This window comes from Panthera uncia (assembly GCF_023721935.1).
Source record: "Panthera uncia isolate 11264 chromosome C1 unlocalized genomic scaffold, Puncia_PCG_1.0 HiC_scaffold_4, whole genome shotgun sequence".
Classification (NCBI taxonomy): Eukaryota; Metazoa; Chordata; class Mammalia; order Carnivora; family Felidae; genus Panthera; species Panthera uncia.
The window spans coordinates 34943909-34970336 of NW_026057585.1; the positions used below are offsets into that span (position 1 = coordinate 34943909).

Consider the following 26428-nt stretch of genomic DNA (forward strand, 5'->3'; position numbering starts at 1 on the left):
GAGTTCAAGTGAATATCCTAAGATCATATGATTAGTAAGGAGCAACTGCAAGAAAAATAAATAAGACTTAACCATAAACCAGTGAGAGAACTCTAAGAGGAATATGACTGAGTAGCATGAGGTACAGAGAGAGATTTTTTTTCTTCAACAAGGGGTGAGTAGAAGAGTCAGAGAAGTCTTTGGGAGGGAGATGAAGTTAATCTAGGAGATGTTCAGTCAATCCATGAACAGTCAAGAAGATTTTTTTCTTCCGTTTCTTCAATTCTCACTTGGCTATGTATAATGATTTATGCTTATGGCATATAATTGCCAAGTAGATAAATTTTCACTAAATGGAAGATAAAATGGCAACCACGGTAGAAAAGCATTTTATTTGATGATTTGTGACTATAAGTATACTCACAGGCTTTTAGTATATAAAGAATGGATCTAATGGAAGAAGACCCATTGTCAGTGCTGAAAATAATGGTACATATGTCCTTTCACCAAGTTTAGTTACAGTTCTCATAGTACAAAACCAATCCTTGAAATGCATGGTAAATATGCTGATTCTGGGTACAAATGAATCCTCCGTTTCTGAAGGCTTGGTGTGGGCTCCGATTTAAGTCTCCAATGCAGGTCCAGTGATTTTTGGTCTTCTTTTGGGAAACACACCATTTGGCATGATCCTGGTAAGAACTGAAATAAGAGTGTCCAGATATCTTAATTGCTTTGACATTGTAGACATGGTAAGGAAGGGAGCAGTTTGAAGGAAGCTCTTGGCTCTTTCGCTGCCAGGTTTCTGTTAGCAAATGCGTCTTCAACCGTTGAGCCATCCAGGCTGCAAAGATGTCTAGGGTTTACAGGGAGAAAGATAGTGAGGTTAGTATTTATACTTAGATAAGTCCCTGAAAATATCCTCAGCAATGGAAATCATCATTCACCCCTGATATATGGATGTCACGAGCACAATAATAACAACATAATTGAGATAGTGGATGGGAGAACATTTTGTTAGTGCTAAAGTGTTATGCAAATAAAAGTTCTTATCACTAAGGTGATATTGGCGTTTAAAAATGTTTTCTGTTCCACACAAACAAGAGAGCAATATATGCTTTTGTCTTGAAAAGATCTTTAGACAGAATGAAGCTAGAGAAGTAACCAGGGGCCAGCTTCAAGGGCTCTTTGCATATCATGCCAAAATGTTTGGATTTTCCTGAAATCAAGGAGAGAATTAAAAAAAAAATTAATGTTTATTTATTTTTGAGAGAGAGACAGAGTGTGAGCAGAGGAGCGGCAGAGAGAGAGGGAGACACAGAATCCGAAGCAGGCTCCAGGCTCCGAGCCATCAGCACACAGCCCAATGTGGGGCTCCAACCCATGAATCATGAGATCGTGACCTGAGCCGAAGTCAGATGCTCAACAGACTGAACCACCCAAGCGCCCCTCAATGGGAGAATTTTTAGAGAAATGTTAGTGGAAAACTGATAACAGAAGCTGATTTTTGATCATAAATATCAGTTGGGAGGCAACGTGCAGGATGAATTGAGAAAGGTGTATTAGATTGGAGATAGGGAAAACACAGGGTTGTCACAATAATTGTGACAATAAACACAGGCATGGACTAAGGCAGTGGCATAAAGTTTGGAGAGGAAAAGATAAATGTGAGTGTTACTAAGGACCTAGAACTGATTGAATTTGATGACTTGCTAGAGCAGTAAAGAAAAAGGAGGGATCTAGAATCCTCAGTTGACTCTGCAGAATATAAGAAAAAGAATAGATTTGTGGGCAATAATGATGAGTTTGGCACGTTGAATTTGGCATGGCTATACCACCCCCAGGCAGCAATGTCCCACCCACTATTGAATACTGCTGGCTCTGTCAGTCCAGAGGTCTTGAGAATCGCCTGAAAGCTTATTGGAATTGCATAGAATGAGTATATAGAATGAGATAAGGAAGAGTGGAAGACCACGTGGCAACCCAGTCACCTAAGGAGTAGGCAGAGGAGGAGGACCTAGTTAAAGAGACTTAAGAGAAGTGGGAAGAAGACCAAGAGACTGCACACTCCCAAAAATCAGGGAGGGAGAGTGTTTCAGGAAGAAAAGGGTTTTAACAGTGCCAAATTCTACAGAGGCTATTTCTGTCCTGTTGATTTTTGGATCTCTAGTGCCTAATACAGGGCTTGGCAAGTGGTAAGCATTCAGTAAATTTTATCTAGTATAAAAGGAAGGAAGGTAGCAAGAAAGGAGGGAAGACAGTGAGGTCAACTAAGAGGGTCACTGGTGACTGGGGAGAGATTGGAGTGTCTACAGACAGAGATGCAAAGACTACAGTGAAGGAGCATTGAGCAAGTGAAAGCCCATGAAGAGTCTTTAAAATTATTTTTTAATGTTTATTTATTTTTGAGAGAGAGAGAGAGAGAAAAAGAGAGACAGAGCATGAGTGGGGGAGGGGCAGAGAGAGAGGGAGACATGAGATCTGATGCAGGTTCCAGGCTCTGAGCCTTCAGCACAGAGCTTGACTCAGGGCTCAAACCCGTGAACCACAAGATCATGACCTGAGCTGAACTCGGATGCTTAACCCACTGAGCCAGCCAGGTGCCCCCTGAAGAGACTTTCAGAAAGAAATTTGGAAGAAAAGAAAAAAACAGAGATATAGGGGATCTAGAATTGAGGGAAGATTTTTAGGAATATTTGTGTGCTAAGGGGACCGAGCTTATAGAGTGGGAAAATTGAAGTAGAAGAGGGAGAAGAGATCTAGTGTTTGAATCAAAGTATTCTGAGACTGGGGTAGGTTCCAAGGCACAAGAGGTGCACTGCTTCTGTTGGGATAAAAGGAAACTCGTGAAAAGGAATAAAAACAGATAAGATTGTTGAGGGTGTGTGTGTGTGTGTGTGTGTGTGTGGTCTTTTTAGTCACTGAAAAAAATGTTTTTAAATTTATGTTTTGAGAGAGAGAGACGGGGGGGGGATCAGGGGAGGGGCAGAGAGAGAGAAGGAGAGAGAGAATCCCAAGCAGATTCTACACTGTCAGCATGGAACCCAATGCGGGGCTTGAACTCACAAACTGTGAGATCATGACTTGAGCCAAAACCAAGAGTTGGAGGCTTAACCGACTGAGCCACCCAGGCGCCCCAGTCATGTTTAAAAGATGTTTATTTATTTTGAGAGAGAGAGAGAGAGAGAGAGAGAGAGAGACAGTACTAGAGCGAGCCGGGGAGAGGCAAAAAGAGAGGGAGAGAGAGAATCCCAAGCAAGCTCTACACTATCAGTGCAGAGCTCGATAGGTACAAGGTTCATAGGATCCGTGAGATCATGACCTGAGCTGAAATCAAGAGTTGGATGCTCAACCAACTGAGGTGCCCCAGTGCCCCTTTTTAGTCATTTTTAAAAATACATGTATAACTGGTACACAATGTTACATTAGTTTCAGGTACGGAACATGGTGATTCGACACCTCCGTATGTCATGCTATGCTGACCACAAGTGGAGACACCATCTGGTCACCATACAGCACAATTACAATACCACTGACTATGTTCCCTCTGCTGTACCTTTCATCCCATGACTTATTCATTCCACAAATTGGAAGCCTGTACCTCCCACTCCTTTTTGCCCATTTTGCCCATTCCCTCCATCCCCTCCCCTCTGGCAGCCACCAGTATGTTCTGTGTATTTACGGGTCTGTTTCTGCTTCCGTTTGTGTGTTCATTTGTTTTGTTTTTAAGATTCCACATATGAGTGAAATCTATGGTTTTATCTTCCTCTGTCTGACTTATTTCCCTTAGCATAGTACCCCCTAGGTCCTTCCATGTTGTCACAAACGGTAAAGTCTCATTCTTTTTATGGCTGAGTAATATTCCATTGTGTATACACACCACATCTTCTTTATCCATTCATCTATTGATGAACACTGGGGTTGCCTCCATATCTTAGCTTCTGTAAATAATGTTGCGATAAACATAGGTCTGCATATATCTTTCCGAATTAGTGTTTTTGTTTTCTTTGGGAAAAGGCCCAGTAATGGAATTATGGGATCACATGATATTCCTATTTTTAATTTTTTGAGGAACCCCCATACTTTTTTGGGTGGAGTGTGTTCTTGAGGTGGTTTCTCTCTGGTGATCTCTGTTCTCTCTATGAAGGAAAAAGAGAGGCCGAGAATGAGGAGGCAGCGTAATATAAAGGACTTGAGAGTAAAAGAGTCTTAAAATGGCTGCTTAGGGAATGGAAAAAAGAAGGAGACAACTGTGGTCCTGTGCCCAACAGAGGCTGGGGACTGCAAATTTTTACTGACTCCTGGCTTGGATGGTTGTGAGATATTTCCCTGGTTGGATCAGCAATTGTGCTATTCAAGCAGAGCAGGCGAATATTTGGACTAATTTGACTTCCCTTTTCCCTTTCCTTCCTTTTTCCTCCCTTCTCTTCTACTTCTCCATCCCCAAATAATCAGAATAGTTCTGCTATACAATCCAAAGTGAGTCCAACAGCAGAGTCATATATTGTTTGATCATGGTCTTTCATACCGTCAAGAAAAGAACCAGACTTTGCAAAATGGAGGAATTTTTGGCCCCGGGCTGACTGAAGTGCAGTGAGGTGCCGGTCAGGGATCTCTGATGAGCTGGATCTGGAGCACAACTGGGGCATATGAATGAGCTCCTGGTGAAAGATGGCTGGGATGGAACAGCTATAAATGTTTGGGTTACAGACCAAGAGCTGAGAATCTGAATGGAGAAACAAAGAAAAATTGAGAATTAGGATACAGATGGAAATACTTGTTGATACTATAGATCTTGTGTGAATTAAAAAACACAAAAACAAAAACAAAAGTATTTCTTTTTTAAGCCAATAGCCTTCAAATCACTTTTGGTTAAAAAGTATTTTTGGCCATTCCAGCTTGGGATCTTAAAGGAAGATCATCTGACTTGGAGCTGTCAGGTTGGTGGCCTACAGGCAACATGTAGTCAGCACATTTATTTACTTCATTATATTTTGAGAGAGAGAGAGAGAGAGAGAGAGAGTGCACATGCACCCGTGTGTGAGCGGGAGAGGGGTGGGGGGAGGAGGGAGAGATTCCCAAGCAGGCTCCACACTGTCAGGGCAGAGCCTGATGTGGGGCTTGATCCCACAAATCGTGAGACTCTTGATCCAAATCAAGAGTCAGAAGCTCAACTGACTGAGCCACCCAGGTGCCCCCACAATTATTTTTTTTAAATAAGATTGAGATCATATTCTCTTCCCAACTCTCTCACATCCTCCCACCCTAGATTTCTAGTTTCTCTTGGAAAGTATGGATATCTGTAACCATTAGGTCTGCTTTTCTGCAGAGCCACATTGCAGAGCTGAGACTTTTGAGGGGAGAGTCAACATCCCTGTTTGTCTCTGCCCCCACTGCCCATGCAGCGTTGCTTGCCTGTTTCACCCATTTTTGTTACCTGCCAGGCCACGCTAGACATTTGAAAATACCACCCCTGATCAATTTCAAAGACTTCTTTGGTGGATCAGGAAACAAAGGTCTAGTAAGTGAATCTCCTCAAGGTCTCACCATGGCAACGCCCATGTTAGAATCTAATAGAATCTAGGTAACAGAGTGTTAATGAATAGAGAAACGGATGAAGTAATAAATTTATTCATACATTTCCAAATCCCTTCTTTAACACTGCTATCTCTCTCTCTCTTTTTTTTTTTTTAACATACTCTAATGTTACCTATTGCTTCAAACTGGTTGTACTTAAAAGTTATGCAGATGCCAGATTGTCCATGTCTCCTCCCTGTGGGTGGATAATCATAGCCTTCTTCAGGAGCTGGAGGAAATCTGGGGATAGAATGAATCAGCCAAAATCCCTGCACTCGGTTCCACAGCAGTAAACCTACCAAAGATACAATTAATAAAGGTAAATTAGAAAAATAAAGCTCCTTTTAAAGATAGGGTTCAAAGCTGTAACATTTAAGCCCATTTGTACTTCAGGCTAATATTTTACTCTGTTAATAATCACAAAGATCATGCTTGCTTTTCAAAATTTCAAAACTAACTTGGGCACACATCACATTGCCCCATTACTGATAATAAGCCACCACAAAAGAGAGCCGGGACAGCCACCCTGTGAAGAGTTAAGAGGAATTTCGTGTTGAAACCACAAGGAGAATTTGTTTTGGTGGAATGCAAATTCGCTAAATTGGAATTTGACCTTGTTAAACTACACAGTCACCTGGTAAGCTTCACATAATGAGTTATCTTTACCGCTAAGCAGCTAAGCTGTTTTCAAAAGCCAGCTGAAAAAGAATTGAAAGAGAAAGTATCAAATGAAGAAATGTACTTGCGATAGTTCATTGTAAGACACTGATGGTCACTTATGTGTAGAAGAGTAATCAACTCCACAAGCCCAAAAACAGAGACAGAGAGAATGAAAGAGAAGCCATGCCAAAATGACCCAGTTAATTGTGTTTAGTGAAAATTTCTAGAGCAAAATGACATGAAAACGGAAAGGAAGAAAACAGAAAGATTTTCATTTTGTGTCATGGCAAAATGAATCCTACCCAACAGGCATCAGTGACTATTTCTGTGTTTATAAATACATCGGGATAGTTCTGGTAAACTGACTAGACTTTCCAGTTTGCATATGACCATGCAAATATGAAATTATTCATGTTTACCTTATTGTTAGAGTGGAAACCACATGCTTGCCAGTTATTTCTTTTGCAAAAAACACACTTGAAGAAAGCACGCTATTGGTCTCTCATTCCCTGTGTCCAGGTGGAAAATGTCCAATGTTCTGTTGCCAAACAGAGCTGGATGACCTTCAGGGGCCCTCTTCTGCCCAGATGAATGTACTGTTGGCCTGAAATCCTAACCTCCTGGTACCAGTGCCACCGGATGTCAGGGCACCTGTTGCCAAAGAGAACTCCTGCACTTGACATGGGGTCCCGTTCCCTTTGTGGTCTTTTTCCCAAGACCTTTTAGCAATGAACAGGGTGGGGGTTGTTAGAGGAGAGGTTGGAGAATGTGGTGTATTACCAAAATTGCTGTGTTCCAAGCAAATAGGACCATCAGGAGGGCAACTTGGCTAAATAAAAAGCTTTCATTACTCATGATATTTGACAGCCATTACAAATTACGTTCTTAATCGGAGGTGGCAAAAGTGGCAGCCTACTGGCCAAATCTATCCTGCAGATACATATTATTATTCTCAGAGAATATTTTTAAAACTTTGCATTCATTGCCAACATTTAAAAATTGGGGAGATTTTCCACAAATGCTAATTTTCAACATCTCCTGAAAAATCGCATCCCTCCAAAGCAACCTGAGTACTACCTGTACCTTTTCACCAAGCATGCACCCTCCAGTTCTTCAGTTCCCTGCTAGTTTAGTCCACCTGGCTTGCTGACATCCACTTGCCTGCTTCTGAAGCCATTTGAGTTTGGGACCTTCTTTTTTTTTTTTTTTTTCTTTTTTAAGTTTATTTATTCATTCTGAGAGAGAGAAAGAGTAACTCCTCCTGTCAGTGAGGAGCCTGATGTGGGGCTGGAACTCACGAACTGTGAGATCGTGACCTGAGCCGAAGTCGGCCGCTTAACCGACTGAGCCACCCAGGCGCCCCTCATAAATATGTTTTAAAATACATATTATAGGAAAAGTGAGTAGAAAGGATTAATGCGATTATCTAATGGGTATTAAAATTACAGATTTTTTTTTTTTGCTTACTGGCATTTTGAATTTTTAAGTAATACATATACATAGTTTATAGAAAAATGCCAAAAATTACTATAATAAAATTCTTAAAATATATTAACTATATATAACAAAAATTACCAAAATATAAAAAATATATTTAAAAGTACTTTCCTTTTTTTTTTTTTTATTAAAAGTACTTTCAAAAACGTTTACTTCAAAAGGAACTATACACTAAAAAGAGTGAATTTTACTCTATGGAAATTATACCTCAATGAACTTAACTGAAATGTGTACACACACACACACACACACACACACATGCGCGCGTGCACACACACAAACACTATATAGATTGGCTGGTATTCCCAGTAGAATTCTGGGATTTCTGCTATAGAGCATATATTTTTATGTTAAGAAATAAAGTAGAATTTGTGAAAAGGAGATTTCCAAGTGAAATTATATAATTATAACCTGTGATATAGAAATCAAGAATTTTGATAGCTCAGAATAAACCATTAAAAAGGAAAGCTATTTTTTCAGTGTGGAAAAAAAAAGAATATTCAAGATAGAATATTTAAGAGAATGTTGATTTCCAGTAGAAAAGACAAACCAAGAGCCTTTGTCATACCTTTAGTGTGTCCATACTTTCTGCTGTAATTCACAGATGTAGGGACTCCATCATTGTATATTAGATAGGCTGTGTTGTTATTCTGCAGGAGCACATTAGGGTTATAATGATGTAAATCTTACGCTCATAAATGCTCGCAACATTTCTACCAGCTACCCAGTCTGCAATACAGAGCTTTCATTAATACACATGAGAAATCATCCGTTATCCTAATAGACAGCTTCCCCATCAGACTGAATTCTGTGACAGGCAAGGGAGGGAACAGAAAGTCCATTCTTAACTGTGCATGGTTTCATCCTATGTGACAGGGGCCCTGTGCATCATGATGTGCATGTGAAGGTACTATTCCTATTTCTCTTGGCTGTTTTGGACCTGCGTTTCTCATTTGGCAACCACTGTATAATAAAGGAGTACTTAAATATTTGTTGAGGAACAAATATTTGTGTAGGAACAATCGGCCTAGGATTACACCTGGGTTTTTTTCCATTGATATAGGCACCATGGCAGAACTAGCTGTCAGGGTCTGCTTTCCTCTGCCTATGTTGTGCTTCACAGCTTGGTCATAGTTTTGTGTTTAATCAGGATTCCTCATTCTCTGCTCCCACTACCTCCCTGCAGGGGAGGATTTCCCTTCAATTCATTTCTTAGTGTCACTTCACCTTTCTTGCTTGATATTTCCCTGCTTAGAAAAAGTAGTGAAATTGAATGTGTGATATTGGATTGCCTCTGGTAAGGCAAAATATGAGTAAATTTTCTAAACAGTTGGCCAAATCTCTGAGTAAAAATGAAGCTATTATTTTGATGGTATCTCTTTTGTCATGTTTTGGAAGCTTGCTTGTATTTATTCTGTGTGGTTCCTTTTCGTTTGTGTCACGATGCAGTGATTTTTACTGAAGCCAATAATATTGATATTAACAAAAATCTCAGGGACATAATTAAAAGCAAGAAAGGAAAACTCATCTCCTTAAAAAAGGCTCTTCTTTTTGTCTCAGGAAAAAAAAAAAAGCCAGTAATTGAGTTGTTTACAACTGCTTAATTATTTGAGGTAATCTAAAACCTTTTTTTTTTTTTAAATGCACCGTATAGTCCGTGTAGCATTCTCAGCTATTATATTTAGAAATATCCAGGAAAAGAAGCTGTTTTCTTAGCCTCATTTTCACAACTGACTATAGCTATTGTTGGCATTCATATTCTCTGCTGGAAGACCCTGACAGTTGTTCAATGAGCTGGCGTTGAATGTGGTCATGAGGCCATTGTGTGCCTTTGGCGTGCAATGCGAAGGGGCTTTGGGAAGAATCTTTGAGGAGCTTTATTCGTATAATAGACGAAGTGTATTATTCTAACCAGGAGTATAACAGCTAGCTAAGGTTAAATGGGAGGCAGCCCTAGTGAAGAAAGGCTCTCTGATAAAGGGGAAAGACCATGGACTTAAGGATAGGTAGGCCTAGGCATGTCCTTCTGGACAGCTTTGTTTCTAGAACACATAAGCTGGGTACTATTTTGACTACTGGATGTTGAACAAGACTAGTACAATCTCTGCCCCTAGTCTAGCAGGGAATATAGACAGGCAGGCACAGGCAACTACAATATAGTTTGATAAGCATTACTACGAAGGTGTATGGAAGGTTCTTATTGACAAAGGCAAAAGAAGGGAAACAATTCTAAATGTAACCCACGTATTGGCCTAGGTCATCTTGACATTTGAGATTTAAAGCCAGTTGCTGTGATCTTGCATTCTGCTTTCTGATAGAATCCCAGACCAGGAGGTGGGGGAGCTATGTTCTCACTGTCACTTCTGGCACACAGACCCAGCTTCCAAAGAACACCCGATCTCACTTAGGTGTCCCCACTATTGTTGTTCCTCTTCTTTTGGCTCTATGCCAGTCAGACATGGAAATCAGACCCTTCCCTGTCATTTTCTTCCCAGAATCCCTCACTGAAGGCCTTATGTGTGATCAGATTTCACTGAAGGTACAAAACACGGAATGGTTTTACATCACCACCTGGCCTTGCCTCTAGTCTCTCTCTGGGTTTCTTATGCTTTTTAAATCCTAGCTTTCATCCACTCTTTTTTATTTTGCAGAGCATTTTAGCTCTCTTGCCCTCCTAGGCTCTGGGGCCACTTTTGTGCCTCCAAAGATCATTATTATATTCCGCCAAAGTAAGAACCATCTGTCCCAACTAAGGTAAAAGACAGAGGCTCTACAATGTTGCTCTTTCCTTTCTCTCCCCGGTGGGGAAGGGAACAACAGAAGTGTTTATTTTCTCACTAATGGGTTGTGCTCCCAGCCTCCATCCCCAAACTTGGAAAACAGAAGCAGCTGCAGGCAGTTTGGACTTTACATAATAATCTATTAATTGAAAGCTGGGTTGCTGCTGGGTTTAAATAATTTTTAAAAGCACCTACAACAGGGCTTGGTCCATCACATGTACTCAAACACTTTTAAAATACATTTTTACTTTGTAATTTGGCTCTGAAGGCTGGTCTTCGTGGCAGACGAATAAAAACATGAGTATTAGTGCACACAGTGACAGCTCTCTGCACATTTTGAGTAAATACTCAGATATGCATGTGCCGCAGCGCTAGGATCTAACACATTATTGTTGGAAATCAATGAATTGACATATGTAAAGGCCTAGCATACCGTAAGTGCTGAGTCATTTTACACATTTACCTCTCTCTCAGTGATTGTTAGGAAGGCATATATGCGTGTAACTGAATATTATTGTATGATTTTCCTTGTCACCCCTGGTTGGGAAGCAGTATCTTGCCACTGAACGGCAGATGGTGCCTGGATCATTGGGAGACTGCCCACATTGAGCCAGCAGGCCTACTTACCTATGCCTCTTTGGCTGGTTAGCGCATTGCCTGATCAAGTCCAGATAGCAGGTTTAATCTCCACTCAGGCAAGTGAGTTCTAGGGCATCGAACTACAGCCCTAGCTCTCAACCTCCTACTTGGAAAATGATAAATGAAAAGGAAGACCAGGTAGAACCCTTCGTTTTGGCCCCCAGCACTCATCACCACCATGGCATAAGTAACCCATACTTCGTGGTGTATTAATTGCTGATCTGTATTGCATTATAATGGGAGAGGGCTTCTTGCTATTTCTACTAGAGGTCTAAGACAGCAAGTACGGAGTGAATTGGCAGAGTTTGGCAGCCAGAAGGCTTCCATACGTAGGTAGTTCACACCTTACCCGGTGATGCTATGGGATATAGTGCTGAATGTGCCCATAATCTGGCATCGCTGTAGAGTCTGATGACATATTCCTGAAGGTCTAAGATTGATTCGGATTGTGTGCTAGCTTACTTCAAGTTGCTAGGATTAGGGGTTAGGTAGGTTCGAAGTCAGAATCTTTTGGAAGCTTTAGATTCTGTTTATGCATTTTATGTGATTCAGATGAATGATAAACTGTAACATACCTCAGAGGCATATGCTTCATATAGCTGTTGTAATGTCCTTCCCAACACACTGTTGGTGGTATTCATTAGTTGCTTACTCCTCCTCCAGCTCCTGGTTGTAGAGTCTAGGTATAGGTACTCTAACCCCGTCTGTCTGCTTTCCTTGTCTTGCCTTTTAGGTAACTTATAAAAGGCAAACCTAACAAAGGAAATAATTATGAATTACTAACACTTAATGACAGCTTCTCTGGTGACAGCCACTGTATTAAGCGTCTAACTATATCATTTTACTTATGTTCCCTAAGTCTAAGGAAAGGGATTTGCTCAGGATTTCTGTCTCTTTTCTCGCCCTTATTTTTCTCCTTCCCAGAAAGGAATGAGACTCTGACTGGACGTGTCCTAAGACATCAACTGGCCTGGTGGGTGGGGTCCCTGTTGTGGAAGCCCATGTAGGTTGACAGTGGCTCTCTTTTGTTTCCACAGGCCATATGGCTGCACTGGGGAGAGAATGAAGCCCAGGCCTGGACTGGAAAGGCCTTGGATGTGTTTTTCTCTTCTGCCCCAAGTGCTTGGCACGCTCATCTCTTTGCAGTTGGCTGGCTGGGTCCGAGATTTGGGTTTGGCTTTCAGAGTAGACAGAGGCTCCCTTGAGTCTCTGGCCTAGGCCACGTTCTTTAGCTCAGTTTTTCAGACCGTTCTCCATTGAGGATTCAGGGCCAAGACCAGCTCATTAAGCAAGCATTTTGTTGTCCTTACTGTTATCTCCTTGTATATCTTCTTTGGGTATCTCACAGGAAGGGGAGGCGGTTGGGCCCGTATGGCAGGTAGGCACTCTTGGATCATGTAACCCCGGGGCTTCTCAAATGTGCTCTAGTCACATTTCAGGCCAGATCATTCTTTGTTGTGGGGGCTGTCCTGTGCATTGCAGCATCCCTGGCCTCTACCTATCAGATGACAGTAGTCCTCCTCAGCTATGCCAGTCAAAACCGTTTCCAGACAATGTTGAAAGTCCCCAGAGGGCAAAATCACCCGGGTCTTGCCAAATACCTCTAATAGCAAAAATCCCACAATGAAACATCAAATACCCACAAGGAGGCAAACATTCTAATGCATTCACTATGACCACACGGTGACATCTTACACTGCCCGTGAACGCTTCATGTTATTCACTTGGTTCTAGTCACTCTTATGCTTCCATTTATTTACACGAGCTCTTTCCTGCCCTGTGCATGCGTTCTTACTCTCAGAACAGGGTCCTCACATGTGGCAGCAAACATAAAATTATTCTTTGGTGCCGACCTGATGTTGCTCTGCCCTTTTACTCTCACAGTGAGTTGTAGCAGCTCGAGACTGTGCCTCCCCGTCTGCTCAGCTCAACATTCTCTCTGACGGGTATTGCTGAGTAATGTGTCCATTCATTTGCAGCAAAAACAATGTTATGTATTGATCGCAATTTGGTCGCTCACCAGTGAAGGGTTTGAGAACCATCAGGGTCACGGCATATCAGTTGAAGACTAGTGCTTTTAAACATTTTTCTTGAGTAACCGTTTCCAGTTATATTCTGAAGTTTTCTCAATCTGTTTGTAGCCCACACCTCCATGCTGAGGTCCAGATAAGCCTAAATGCAGAGATATCCCAGAGACTTCCAACTCCATATTTTTGAAACCAAGTTTATAATATTTCGCTCCAACTCTGCTCTTCTCCTGCAGACGGGGCACACATCCACGCAGTCAGAGAAGCCAGCAATCTGAAAGTCTTTCTTAACTTCTCCCTCTCTCCTACGACCCTCAGCCCATCTGTTACTGAGTTTTCTCAGAATGTTCCTTCCTCTCTATTTCTACTACTGCGTCTTTAAACTTTAAACTGATGAGGTCCACACATCATCTCATCTGTAATGCTGCAAAAGTCCTGGTGAGTCCATGACTTAGACTGGTCTCCATGCAGTTGGCCTTCACCGTACCACCAGTGAGCTTTCTAAAATACAAATCTGACTACGTCACATCCCTGCTGGAAGGTCTTCGGTAGCTCCCTTTGACAGTCAAATTCAGACGCTGCAGCCCAACACACAAAGCCCTTCATGACCTGGCCCTCACCGCTCACTGAGCTTACCTCCTGCCATCTCCCACCATTCTCCTGAAGCACCAGCAACACTGTTCTTGAACCTTCTCCACTGCTTTTTGCCTCTGTACCTCCCCATTGCTCCCTCATTGGCTTGAGATGCCCTTGCATCTGCCTTGTTTTTCTAACCAGCTCACGGGGTGCCTGGGTGGCTCAGTCGGTTAACCATCCGACTTAGGCTCAGATCGTGATCTCACCGTTTGTGAGTTTGAGCCCCACATTGGGCCCTCTGCTGTCAGCGCAGAGCCTTCTTGGGATCCTCTGTCCCTCTCCCTCTGCTCCTCCCCTGCTTGCTGTCTCTCTCTCTCAAAAATAAATAAACATTAAAAAAAATCTAACCAGCTCATAATTGTTCTTAAAACTTAGCTCAAAACTAGTTTGGGGGCTCATGCTCCCTGGAGGCCCCATCTATACCCTCACCACATAATTGAGCTCCTTGAGGGCAAGTGCTATGTTTCATTCATATTTGTATTTTCAAACCTCAGCACAGGGCCTGGCATGAGCTCAGTAACTGCTGAGAGACTGAGTGTCTCTGTGTTCTCAAGCCTGAAGTTTACACAAAGCTTGATGCCAATCATAATGCTCAACCTAAACACCCTAATTAAAGAGTGAAAAAGCGATCAAAGCGTTAGAAGAATCCATAACCATAATGCAATGCTGTGTTGAGTCTCTTCCACAGCGTGAAGGAGGCCAAGGACCTACCACCCACTCCTGTGCTCCTGTGCTGCCCTAATAAACAAGGTTAACCAAACACTGCTGTGTTCGATCAAGCCCTCTTTCTCATTCTCAGAAGGAGAGGCACAAGGTCCCGTGTCAGAAAAAAAGCAATCTGCCTTCTCTCCTTTGCAAATCTCTGAAAGGATGTTGGAAGGGTCCCGTTAGGGAAGGCGCAATGCAATGAAAGGAACCTGCCAACTGACCCCCCACATCTGGGGCCACCGGCCTTGGCCCGCTGGGAGAAGCGAATCAGGTCCACCAGGCACTGCTTGGCAGCTTTCTCAGGTGGAAGTTCCTTCACTCAGGACCTCTCTGGATATTTGGTCCATGTATGTACTTTAATTTCCCTTCTTTTTAGAAGGGAGAGGGAGGGGGAAGACTCCTTGTGGAACTTTACAGTGAGCCAGTTTGCCTCCCATACTCTGGCTTTCTATTTGCATGCACAAATCCTTCCATTTCATTTACCTACCAATCCACGGCTTTGCCTTCTTCATTTCTGCACGATATTGTTGTCGCCTCCAGGACCCCAAAGAGGGCAAAGAAGAGCAAAGGAAGGGCTGTTCTTAGAAGTCTGGCTGTCATTTTTTTTTTTTTTTTTTTTTTTTTTTTTTTTATCTGCCACCTGTATTCCACACCACAGCAGGAAACTTGCCCCCGGACGAGGAGTCTGAGTTTCAGGTCTCACTCAGGCTGTGCTGGCTCTGATGTTTTGTTTCCGTTTGCCTCTGCTGTTCGGGCATTTTCAGAATGGGGCGAACCTCATGTAATTGTGTGATTCTGTCACAACATGCCAGCGTGACTCTGGATGCCTTTGTGCTGACTAGTTTGCAAAGTCATCAAAAGTCCCAGAGAGGAAAATGGGATATACAGTTAACTCTTCTGAGGGAACATCATGTACTACGAAGTTCGGTGGGCAGGGAAACTCCATGTTGATAAGTAGAGGTTGAATTAAATGTATTTCACGTTTTCCCCTCACGATTAGCCTCTCTGTGAGTGAAAGCAAATGCTTGCAGTTCACACATGAAGCAGAAATGAGAAAACCTTAAGTCTTAGCAAAAATTAGGATCTATCACTTCTAATATTCTCAATCTTAAGTAAACTTTTCCTAAAGTGGACTTCAAAGGGTTGCCTTAAAGAGCAATTTAATTATGTTCTATGAAATATACATTCTACGAAATGTTAATTACATTCTACGAAATGTTTACGTATTGCCTCCACCTCTGGTTTTAGCCATTCAACTTGGTGCTCTACTTTTGAGAGGCCTTGGTGTCCAATTGGTTGTAATGCAATCGGGTAAACATATTGACCGCTCACCCTTCAGGTCAAATAAAAAATGTTACAAACATCTGTTTTGCCCAAACTATTCTTTCTCACTCTTGAAACTAAATTTGAAGTTGAAAGCCAAGAGAAAATGGCCTATTACCACAATGACTATAAAAAGGTGAGACCATTCTCTCTTTACAGGAGGGGAGGGAGGAGACAGGCATATGAAAAGGATTTCCTTAAGTGTATGATGCTTTTGACTCACTTCTTAAAGATGCTCTCATAATTAGGAGCACTTTACCAGAAGGACAGCTCTGATCTATCCCTTGGATTATGGATCTAGACCACTTAGGGACCCACACCAAACCGGCATCTTGCAACTCAGATCACTTCTGCGTTGAACTCGAATTGTTCAGGATAGGAAAGGGAGGGCCTGAGGCTCTATTTCTCCTAAGACAGAGTTTTGTTTGGGGTGTCTGGACCATGTGCCCACATTTTCCTGTGGTGCTTGCAAAAGGGGCAGAATTCTGGGTCTTAGCCCAAACCTGCTAACTCAGAATTCTCCCAGTTGGGCTTAGGAATCTACATTTTTTATAAAGTTTGTGGTGATGCCAGTGCACTCGCAACTTTGAGGTTTGCTGCCCTGAGCCAAGGCTGTACCTTATCTGACAGGTTTGCAACCAATCAAGTTAGAAAAAAACAAAATAAAACAAAACAACTTTTTTTTCTGATCATTCCTCCATGAGTATCATTTTGTTTTATATATGTTTTTATTGCGTTCAGAAAAAAAGATTTCAGCAACTGCAAACTTTTCATCAATTTTTAAAAATTTTCATAGCATGAGGTTTATTTTTCTAAGTTAAAATGAAATAAAATTATTTTTATCTTGTGATAGCTTTTGGTATTACAATGGTAATAACTAAGTACATGAGGGTTAGGATTTATTGATGCATTTAGAGAAGATAAGCAACTTGTTTTCAGTTATGTAGACTAAAGAACCTTTGTTGAATAGGATATAAAGTAATTCCTATTTTCTCCTCATTGTATGCTTAGCACAGTGCCTGGCCAAAAGTAAACGATCCACAAATAATAGCTAAGATTGTTTTTACTATAACCTGAGCCCTTCCTGTGGTTGGGGGACATCTGTATTAGGATGCTATTTGCTAAATCCAATTTTATTTCAAAGTCTGGAAAAATGCTGTTAGGTTGCTTTCTTTCAGATGTAACTTTCAGGAAGCTTTCTTCTTATCTCTCCTTGTCGCTGACCTGATGGCGCTGATTGTCAGTCAACAAGCTTTATTATGCAATCACCAGGTATCAAAAGCTGTACTGAGGGGCTCCAAGGATTTCGACATTACCCTAAAGCCTAGATTCCAGTATGTCCTGACTTTCACTAAAAATGGCAAAGTACTGTTATGGAAAGAAACTGAATTTGGTGGACGGAGAAAATGCAAACAGGATAGAATGGTTTTCACGTTACCCTCTTTTGAAGCCCGAGGAGCATACGATTACAAAAATACCACATATACCTTCACGACATGATTACCTCTAAAAATAGCAGAAAACCCCTTCATTATAAGTTGGCCCAGTGTAGTGAACAAGGTAGAGTTCTTCACTTGGTAATAGGCTTCTTATTTTATAGTTGAAGGTTTGTATTCATTCATCTAGTAATTCTGGAAAATCTCAGTCCCGATCTCTTTGAAATTGTGCCTCTTCCACATTCTCTCTTGTCATATTGTCCTGGTACATTCTATGTCTCTTGCATATATTCCGTCTCCGGTGTCTTCATTAATCCTGATTCTTTATTTGGATCTATCTATCTTTCCGTTCTCAAGTTCTCTCTTAGGCAACATTAATCTGTTACTTAATCTATCTCTTTCAAATATCTAATTATTTCTTCAGTTGTGTTAAATCTGTTCCTTAATGCACTTATTAATGCATTAAGAAGTTCTTTGGTTTTTGTTTTTTTTTTTTTTTTTCCTTCAAATTTACTTAGGCTTTTTTCTGGTCTCTTGTTTTTTGCTCAAGGGAAGGTACACCCTTGTCTCAAGAAGGAGCTATGCTCAGGGGCGCCTGGGTGGCTCAGTTGGTTAAGCATCTGGCTCTTGGTTTCGGCTCAGTCATGATCTCACAGTTTGTGAGTTCCAGCCCCATATCGGGCTCTATGCTGACTGGAGCCTGCTTGGGACTCTCTCTCTCTCTCTCTCTCTCACTCTCTCTGCCCCTCCCCTGCTCGTGTTCTCTTTCTCTCGAAATAAATAAATAAATGTTTTTTAAAAAGGAGATATGTTCACTCTTCTCTTTTTATTTCTGTAAAGATAGTAAAGATATTATTTTATATTTTGTGTTTGGTGATTCCAGTATCTAGAGCCTTTGCAGGTCACACTTCACTGTCTGTTGTTTCTGCAGCTCTCTCTCATGACACCTTGAAAGCTACCCTGTGTGCTTTTTTTTATTTTTGGCTGTGAATTCGTATTCTTTGAAGCTTTATCTGCAAGAACTTTTTGAGATTGAGATTAAGTTGGGTTTTTCCACACCCTGGTCTATGCTGGCTTCATCAAAGTTTAGTCATCCTGTGAGGACTTCTGGAAGTCAGGCTGCCGGCTTTGTTTAGTTATTTTCAATAGCTTTTTGAGGTGTGATTTACATGCCAGAGAGTCTATCTCTTTAACTTAATGTTCAAACTTTTACAAGACCACTTCAGATACTGGATACAATCTAGAATGTGAAAAACCAAAGGAAAAAGTTGATACTCTTGTTGCAGGAGGAAGGGGAGGGGACTTGAATTATTTTGATGAAAATCAATGAGACAAGCAACATGATTCAGGCATTTGTAAAACAAAGAATTGTTCATGAAAAATGTTGTTAAAGGAAGCTATAAGTAGAATTAAAGGAAGAGGGTCAGAGAATTTTATTTTGTTAATTCCTACTCATCATTCATAGCTCTATGGATGCCAGTCCCTCCTGGAAACTATCTTTGATCTCTCTTAATCTGGTTTAGGTATCCCAGACTTTGCTGTATTTGTTCAATTAGAGCAATTATTACAATGTATTCTAATTACTTGGTTACTTTTCTGAGTCTTCCTCTCAAGAGCGAGGGTCAGCCAAATCTGGCCCACTGCCTGTTTCTATAAAGTTTTATTGGAACACAGTGACACCCATTCACTGATGTATTACGTATAACTATTTCTGTTATAATGGCAGAGTTGAGCAGTTGCAACAGAGACCATATGGCCCGCAAAGCCTAAAATACCAACTTTTTGATTCTTTACTGAGAAAGTTTGTTCTAGTGTATAACCCCTATCTAGTGTATAATGCCCTTGTATCAGGGCAGAACAATGTCTGACTGGTTTGCTATTGTATCTCTAGCACTTACCATGGTGCTTATCACCTAGAAGGGGCTGAATAAATATAGATGAATGAATGGATTAAATGAAAAAGATTTCAGAGATTTCTATTTTGGGGTTATGTGGAATTTAGGATGAATTAAATCTAATCAGATAAATAAATAAAAATGAGTATGTAGGTAGGTAAAATCCCATTTTAAAGAACGTTATTATAATGTTTTGTCAAGGAGGCAGCTGGGTATAGTGAAAATAATCAGGCAGACCTGGGTTCCATGCCTGGCCCTACCTCTTACACGCCATGTAGTTTTGACCAAACTACTTAACCTCAACAGTATCAACTTCCTTTTCTAAAGGTGGCTCATGATCTGTACTTTCATAGCATACGCTCTCAGGATTCAGTGAGATACTGTGTGCATAGCCTGTGGCACATGACTAATGCTTATTAAATGCTCATTCTTCCCACCTTTTTTCCTTTTCCTCTGTGACACAGTTATTTCTTTATCTTTGCAGATGGACTAAAAAGGGTCCTTTGGCAATGTGGTTTTAAAGACCACAAATAAACTTACATCGCTCATGTTTGCAGTAGTCCTTACCCAGATAAAAGTCAGTGTTTGACTCAAAGGTAGCATCTTGTTATTGAAGACACAAAGCTGAATTTTCATTCTGCCCCAAAGGGCAGTCAGCCTTTCATTCTCCCTGTACTTTGCAATGTGAACAGCCTTGCCATACCCACGGAGTCCATGTGAGCTTAGAATTCCCCTGTAATTTTAACAAATGACTAAAGTTCCAGAAAAAGTGGTGGTTTGGGCAGGGGGTACCTCTGGGCATTGGGTAAGTTCAGCCTGGTACACAGTAAGCAGAATAAGGCTCTTCAGTCTCAGAAGGGCTCTTTTTCCACTGTACGAGCCTGCCTGTTAGCTATGTGGCTTTGGGCACTTACCATCTCTGACTTAGTTTCTTTTAAAATAGCGTTCTTCCTCTTAAATTGCAGGGGTTTTTGTTTGTTTGTTGTTTGTGTGTGTGTGTGTGTGTGTGTGTGTGTGTGTGTATGTGTGTGTGTGGAGTAGATAAGATAATTCAGATTCCAATGAGTGGAATTTAAAAAATGGCATAGGAATTCAAGTTTCTGCAGTAACATGGCCATTTCTCTCCTTCTGTTGGGATCAGAATGGTTCCCTTCTTTCTCTAAAGAGTGGCTAACCATCAAGGGGGTATAGGGACTCTGCTTGTAGTGGGAAAGAGCGTGTCATTTGGAAGCAAATGGACTGGGCTCTCCTTTCCTACCTCTGTCACCTAGTAACAGCGTGACCTTGGCAGGACACCTAACCCTCATACCTCCCGCGGTCAAACTTGGATCAAAATATCCACTTCACAGGGTTCTTACAAAGGACTAGAGGGAATAATATACGCAAAGTTCCTGACATATATGAAACCCTCACTAAATGGTTGTTTTTATTTTCAAGACTTACACATTTGGAAAGAGATTCTCTTTCAATGTGTGCATTTCAGTAAAATTTTCTTCCAACTGCATTCTTGGAGGTCTCCATCACTTCTTTGTTGTGGAATTTCCTGCCCCCAATCCGAGAGGCTCCTGAGGGGTTTCCCTGGTTCAGTTCCCAGCCCTAAGGCTATTGGTGCTGTGGAGAGGCTGGCGAGAAAATTAGCATTGCCTCTGACATTTAGTGATGAGTTTCTCTTCCTTTGTAATAGGCAGAAGTATGAAAATAACTAAGCACCTGTAAATGGATTCTTCATTAGGTAACAGGTCACCTTCTTTCTACCATAATTATGCATATGACTTGTTTGTTTCTGAAGCATCTGCTTGACAAATCCTTTTAGAGTCATACCCCCTTGCTAGCAAAAATAAGCCATTCTGCAGCTTAAAGCAACATGACATTTTCTGCTAGATATCAATATTTTTCCATCTGACATTGAGTAGATCCGAGGCAGCCAAAAAAATACCAGCTGCTTCTAAGGTTATGATTCACCGTTATTGTTCTTATCCTTATGTATTGTTAAGATCCACCAAAGAGATATTAAAATGGTTCGGATGAGTGTTTCTTTTTCTCACATTAGTTCAGCATCTTTCTCTGAAATCTTTTTGTTCATGAATGCCCAAGAAAACGTCAGGCAAAGGAAAAACCTGGGCACAGAATTGGAAGAACTTCTCCAGCACATTCCAAAGACAGAGAGAGAGGCTTGTCTCCCTGCACAGTTCTTCCATCCGGACACGCTGCAACGGAGTTGATTTTTATGCCTGTGTGACAGGACCTAAATAGCTGTACCACTTCTACATTTCTCTCTGTTATGGAGGGAAGACACGAGGCTTACAGAAGCTCTTCAAAGACTTAAGAGAAAATGCTAGTCATTTTAAAATTTAAATTTACATGGGGTACTTGGGTGGCCCAGTCGGTCAGGTGTTCGACTGTTGATTTCAGCTCAGGTCATGATCTCACGGTTCGCGTGGGGCTCGGTGCTGACAGTGCGGAACCTGCTTGGGGTTCTCTCTCCCTTTCTCTCTCTGCCGCTCTCCTACTCGCTTTCACAAAATAAATAATAAAAATAAACTTAAAAAAATAAAACTTGAACTTACAAAAAAATTTTTAAAAAAAATCTTCCTTAATATTTTCCACCTCAAACCTATCCACTGGACCTTCTAGAAGTTAACAGATTCCTGGCTAAGAACGTCTCATCCTGTAGTGATAACCACTAGCACTTTCACCATGGCCTGCAAATAAGAGAACACTCACTAGCTCATTACAGAAGTGAAAAATAAGATTAATTTAAAATCTCTGAGAGTTCTCTCCAGTCTTACTTGCAGATAAGTAATGATTTCCATCCCCTTATCTTTCAAGACATGTCTAAGAAAAAGGGAGTTTTCTTTTATAGAGCCTGGTAAAGATGTATTCCTTCTGATGTTCTATCCAGAGTTTTACTCTGGGAAATTGAGTTTCCTTTTGCGACTTTGTTTCCTGAAGCCACACAAGCCCAAAGAAGGACAACCGAAGTATGAAGGCAGAAGGACGCCTTATACTAGCAGCAGTCTTTCTGGATTGGTGTGTAACCTGGGGATTTCTCTCCAACAGTGATTGGAAGGACCCTTTGATGCAAAATTCGACATCTAGTTATTATTTATCAATGATAATGACGGCTAACATTTATTAAACACTTACCATTTGTCAGGCACTTTTCTGAGTGCTTTTTCTTTTTCCTCATGTTATCTTCACAGCAATCCTGAGAGTGGGCACTACTCTTATACCCATTTTATAGATGGAGGCATTGACCTCCAAGTACAGAGCTAATAGGTGGCAGAACAAAGACTCACTCACACCTGTGCTGCCTCATTCCAGAGCCCAGAGCCTACCCTCTCAGCCACCTGCCAACCCTCCAGATGAGAGCGACCTTTCATGGTATCTCATTGTGCAGCTATCATGCACATGGATCTCTGCACCATACTGTGCTTTATACAGGACAGAGTTCTGGCACCTACTTCCGATTTCTTGGACTACAGAACTGGGGGGAGTCCTACTGGGGGGACAGCCTCATTTCTGGTCTGGACCGTTATCTGTTCTGTCGGGTCCTACCAAGAGACTTCCGGGCGTCCCACACCGTTCTTGTTCCCTTCTGCTCCATCCTCATGGTGACGTCCTTTTTCTTCTGACTTACTACCCAGCAAGTGTAACGACTCAAGCTCTGCTCCGGTCAGGAGCTTGCTGAGGAGTGCTGACCTCTCCTGCGCGCCTCGTGCAGAAACTCCGGGAGGGCTGCGCTGTGCGGAGTGCTCTGTCTTGTTAAGCAGGGTGAGCACTTTGTGCCACATGGCTGACTCTCTCTACACTCAGTTTGGTACTTCCTGGGTCTTTGTTCTCCAGTCGGCTGTGCCTGTGATCTCCAGGCCGTGGTGATCAGACGGCAGATGGCGCCTTCCCCGCTTTCCCCAGAAGAGGAACTTCCTGATTGGGGATTGAGTTGAAGTGACAATTCCTGTATTGAAATCTTTTGGGTGTTTTCATGAACTATTCCGTGTCACCACGCAAGAGGTGGAGGTGGGGGTGCACCATTCATTCGTTCGCAACGCGTTTATTAAGCACCTATTTGTGTTCTAGGCACTGCGCTGAGCACTGGGGTTGCCGTGACAACTGAGAATTGTTCCTGCATAATTTCCCATTTTTGGACAAATCAAACACATGATGAGGCAATTGCAATATAATATGATAAAGACTGTGATAAGGCGATAACAGTTTTTCCAGGGCATACAGAAGGGGCACCAGACCTTGAAGGGCTGGCTGATTCCCCTCGGGAGAAGTGGCATCTGAGACCTGAAGGATGACCAGAAGAAGTTAGGCAGGTGACAGAAGGGGTCGGTAGTTGGGCAGAAGGAAGAGAAAGGGTGTTCAGGAAAGAAGGAATAGCATATTCAAAGCCTACAGGCAGAGAAAGGCTGCCGAGCCTGGGCAAGTACAATCAGCTCCGGATAGCTGAAGCAGAGTTTCAAACAGGCTGTGGCAAGATGAGAGCAAAGTTAGGGATCTGAAGGGTGGCTGTCACTGAATCTTTCTTTAAAAAAAAAAAAATGCTTATTTGTTTTTGAGAGAGAGAGAGCCAGCAGGGGAAGGGAAGAGAGGATTCGAATTGGCTCTGTACTGACAGCAGTGAGCCCTATGTAGGGCTCGAACTCACAAACCGTGAGATCATGACCTGATTCACACTCAGGCGCTCAACCGTCAGAGCCACCCAGGTGCCCCTGAATCTATGTGCCATGCAGGAACCACTTGCTTTCACAGACCGAGCTACCATAGCTTAGGTGTTTAATGGCAGTGGATAGGACTGAGAAGTAATATTCATGTGTATCCCGGGGCTGATGGACAATCTCGGAGACCTTTGGTTCTGGATCCTCGTTCATGCCATCCAGGGGCCCCCAGCCAGCCAAGTGCCTTCCTCCCCCAGGTGGAATTCCTTGTGGCTCAAAAGACACGTCACAGTCTTCCTCTGACTGCTGCCAACAGTGCTCTCTACTCTAAAAACCGGTGCCTTTACTCAAAGTCCCATCTACTGTCTCTGCTGGGGCTGTGCCCACAGTCAGGCCTGACGTGGCCACTTTTGCTGGGGTTGACCTCACTGCAGCTAGGTACTAGGAACCGAGTCAGCCCTTTCACCAGCAACTCCTACAAGTAGGGGTGGTTATCTCCATTTGTACAGCTGGGGAAACTAAGGACTTAGAGCCAACAAATTATTTGTTGCAAGCCACAAAGCTGTAGATGGCAAGATAGAGTTTGAACGTGGTCTGATTCCAAAGCCCCTGCAACCACAAGCAGTGACTCTTTTCCCATCAGTGTTATAGCTCTTATTAAGATCCTCTAAGTCTGCTCTTTGGGTTTTCTCATTGATCCTTTCCTAGAAGATGAGTCCCTCCAAAATTGGGTCAGAGGCTTTTAAGGGGCCTTTCCAAGAGTTGTCCCTTAAATCAGCAGCATGCCTTACCAGGAATGCTGTGTCCCCAAGACTGAAGACAACCTCCCATATCTCCCACTTTGCTTAAGAACATAACAATAATTTCTGATGTTGGCTAGTATTTTACCACTCCTCCCAGAGGATCTGGTGATGCTTTATGTAAACAAATTTTTAGGTAGCCTATGTGCAATTAGCAGGTGAGGTTCCTTCTTTGTGACCCTCCCCAGACTCTCACTGCATGTTGTTTTTCATTTACTTTTCTTTTTGTCACTTTCTGGCATTATCATCTTAATGTTCAGTTTTGATGCTTGCCTCTTCTTTCAAACACCAGTAAAGCCCAGGGACAAATCTTATGAATCCTAGCAGTGGAGATGGATGTATTTGCTCGTGAGAGCGCCAGCTCCAAATAAGGGCACTAATGAGTCAATCACCAGGCTTTTATTAAGTGTCTGTTTGCTAAAAGCATAGCTTTTCCTGCAGCCAGATGGCCTGGCTCTGCACTCCTGAAGGGAATCTGGACCCTGTCACTAATTACTCTTCTTCCCGGCAGCAAGAAGGGGAAGCAATTTTCAATTTTTTTTTAGTGATCATAGGGCATTTTCTCCAGAATATCACTCTGTTTAAAAAAAAACAGGATATAATTATTTTCAGTTAACATAGTCACACATTTTTGTAGAAGAATGGCAGTCTGCATAGTGGTTAGGAGAATAAACTTTGGAGCCCACGGATCTGAGTATGAATTGTTGGCTCTATCCTTTACTCGCTGTGTGAAGTAGAGCTAGTCACTTACACTCTGAACCTCAGGTTCTCCGTCTGTGAAATGGGAACAATATTAGTTCAGAGCTGTTCCAAGGATTGAGTGAGCAGTTATTAAATAAAACAGAGTAAATAGTTTGGTCCAGGAGATACTGTTACTATTATTATTATTACTTAATATTATCAAGAAAGCCATCTACCTGTCTGTCTTCAGGCGAGTTTGATATATTTTCATATGTTTCTTGCAATTCTCTTTTCTCCATAAAAGTTCCCGTTTTTCTTCAAAGGTAGGATAGGGTCTTGCTTTCATGAATACTCTTAACTCTCACCTTTTATAATTATACGATTAAATCAAGGCTTGAAGAACTTGCAGGTGACTTTTTGTTTTCATGTATCTTTCTTCAATACGATGACAGTGTTTTTTCATTGCAGAATGAGGAGGTGGAGTTTGTCCGAACCGGCTATGGGAAGGATATGGTAAAAGTTCTCCATATTCAGCGAGATGGGAAATATCACAGCATTAAAGAGGTGGCAACTTCGGTGCAACTTACTCTGAGCTCCAAAAAAGATTATCTGCATGGAGATAATTCAGACATCATCCCCACAGACACCATCAAGAACACAGTTCACGTCTTGGCAAAATTTAAAGGGGTATGTATCATTCTTAGATGCTGCCTGTCTTTAAAAAAATTTTTTTAAAATATTTATTTTTGAGAGAGAGAGACAGAGTGCGCGTAGGGGCGGAACAGAGAGAGAGGCACGGAATCTGAAGCAGTCTCCAGACTCTGAGCTGTTGGCACAGAGACCAATGTGGGGCTCGAACTCACCAAACAAGATTATGACCTGAGCCGAAGCCAGACACTTAACCGACTGAGCCACCCAGGCACCCCTATGTTGTTACCTATCTTGATGCAGAATTCACTAAACTATAACATGAGTATATCACTTGCTTACTGCAAGTTCCCTTTACTTTCTTTTTCTTCTTCTTCTTTTTTTTTTTTTAATTTTTAACGTTTATTTATTTTTGAGACAGAGAGAGACAGAGCATGAACGGGGGAGGGTCAGAGAGAGGGAGACACAGAATCCGAAACAG

The 26428-nt window shown here is 41.9% G+C and overlaps 2 protein-coding genes across 3 annotated transcripts in view; one reads left to right on the forward strand and one right to left on the reverse strand.

Moving 5' to 3' along the window:
- Window positions 1–352: 352 nt before the first annotated feature.
- DNASE2B (deoxyribonuclease 2 beta) lies at window positions 353–15133 on the reverse strand. 2 transcript variants are annotated; one of them, XM_049616909.1, is made up of 6 exons: window positions 14988–15133; window positions 11705–11882; window positions 8279–8360; window positions 5687–5848; window positions 4505–4702; window positions 353–832 (listed from the first exon to the last, which is right to left on the reverse strand). In XM_049616909.1, the coding sequence occupies exons 1-6, from the start codon at window positions 15098–15100 to the stop codon at window positions 492–494; spliced, it is 1074 nt and encodes a 357-aa protein (XP_049472866.1). In that variant the 5' UTR covers window positions 15101–15133; the 3' UTR covers window positions 353–491. The 2 variants fall into 2 exon arrangements, with proteins under 2 accessions (XP_049472866.1, XP_049472865.1); XM_049616908.1 differs by lacking the exons at window positions 5687–5848; window positions 8279–8360; window positions 11705–11882; window positions 14988–15133 and adding an exon at window positions 5414–5576.
- A 718-nt stretch (window positions 15134–15851) lies between these two features.
- Window positions 15852–26428, forward strand: part of LOC125912460 (uricase) — a 37361-nt gene continuing 26784 nt past the window's right edge. Inside the window, exons 1-2 of the mRNA XM_049616912.1 lie at window positions 15852–15959; window positions 25768–25986. Of these exons, the coding sequence (XP_049472869.1) occupies window positions 15852–15959; window positions 25768–25986 (327 nt within the window). The remainder of the gene's footprint in view (window positions 15960–25767; window positions 25987–26428) is intronic.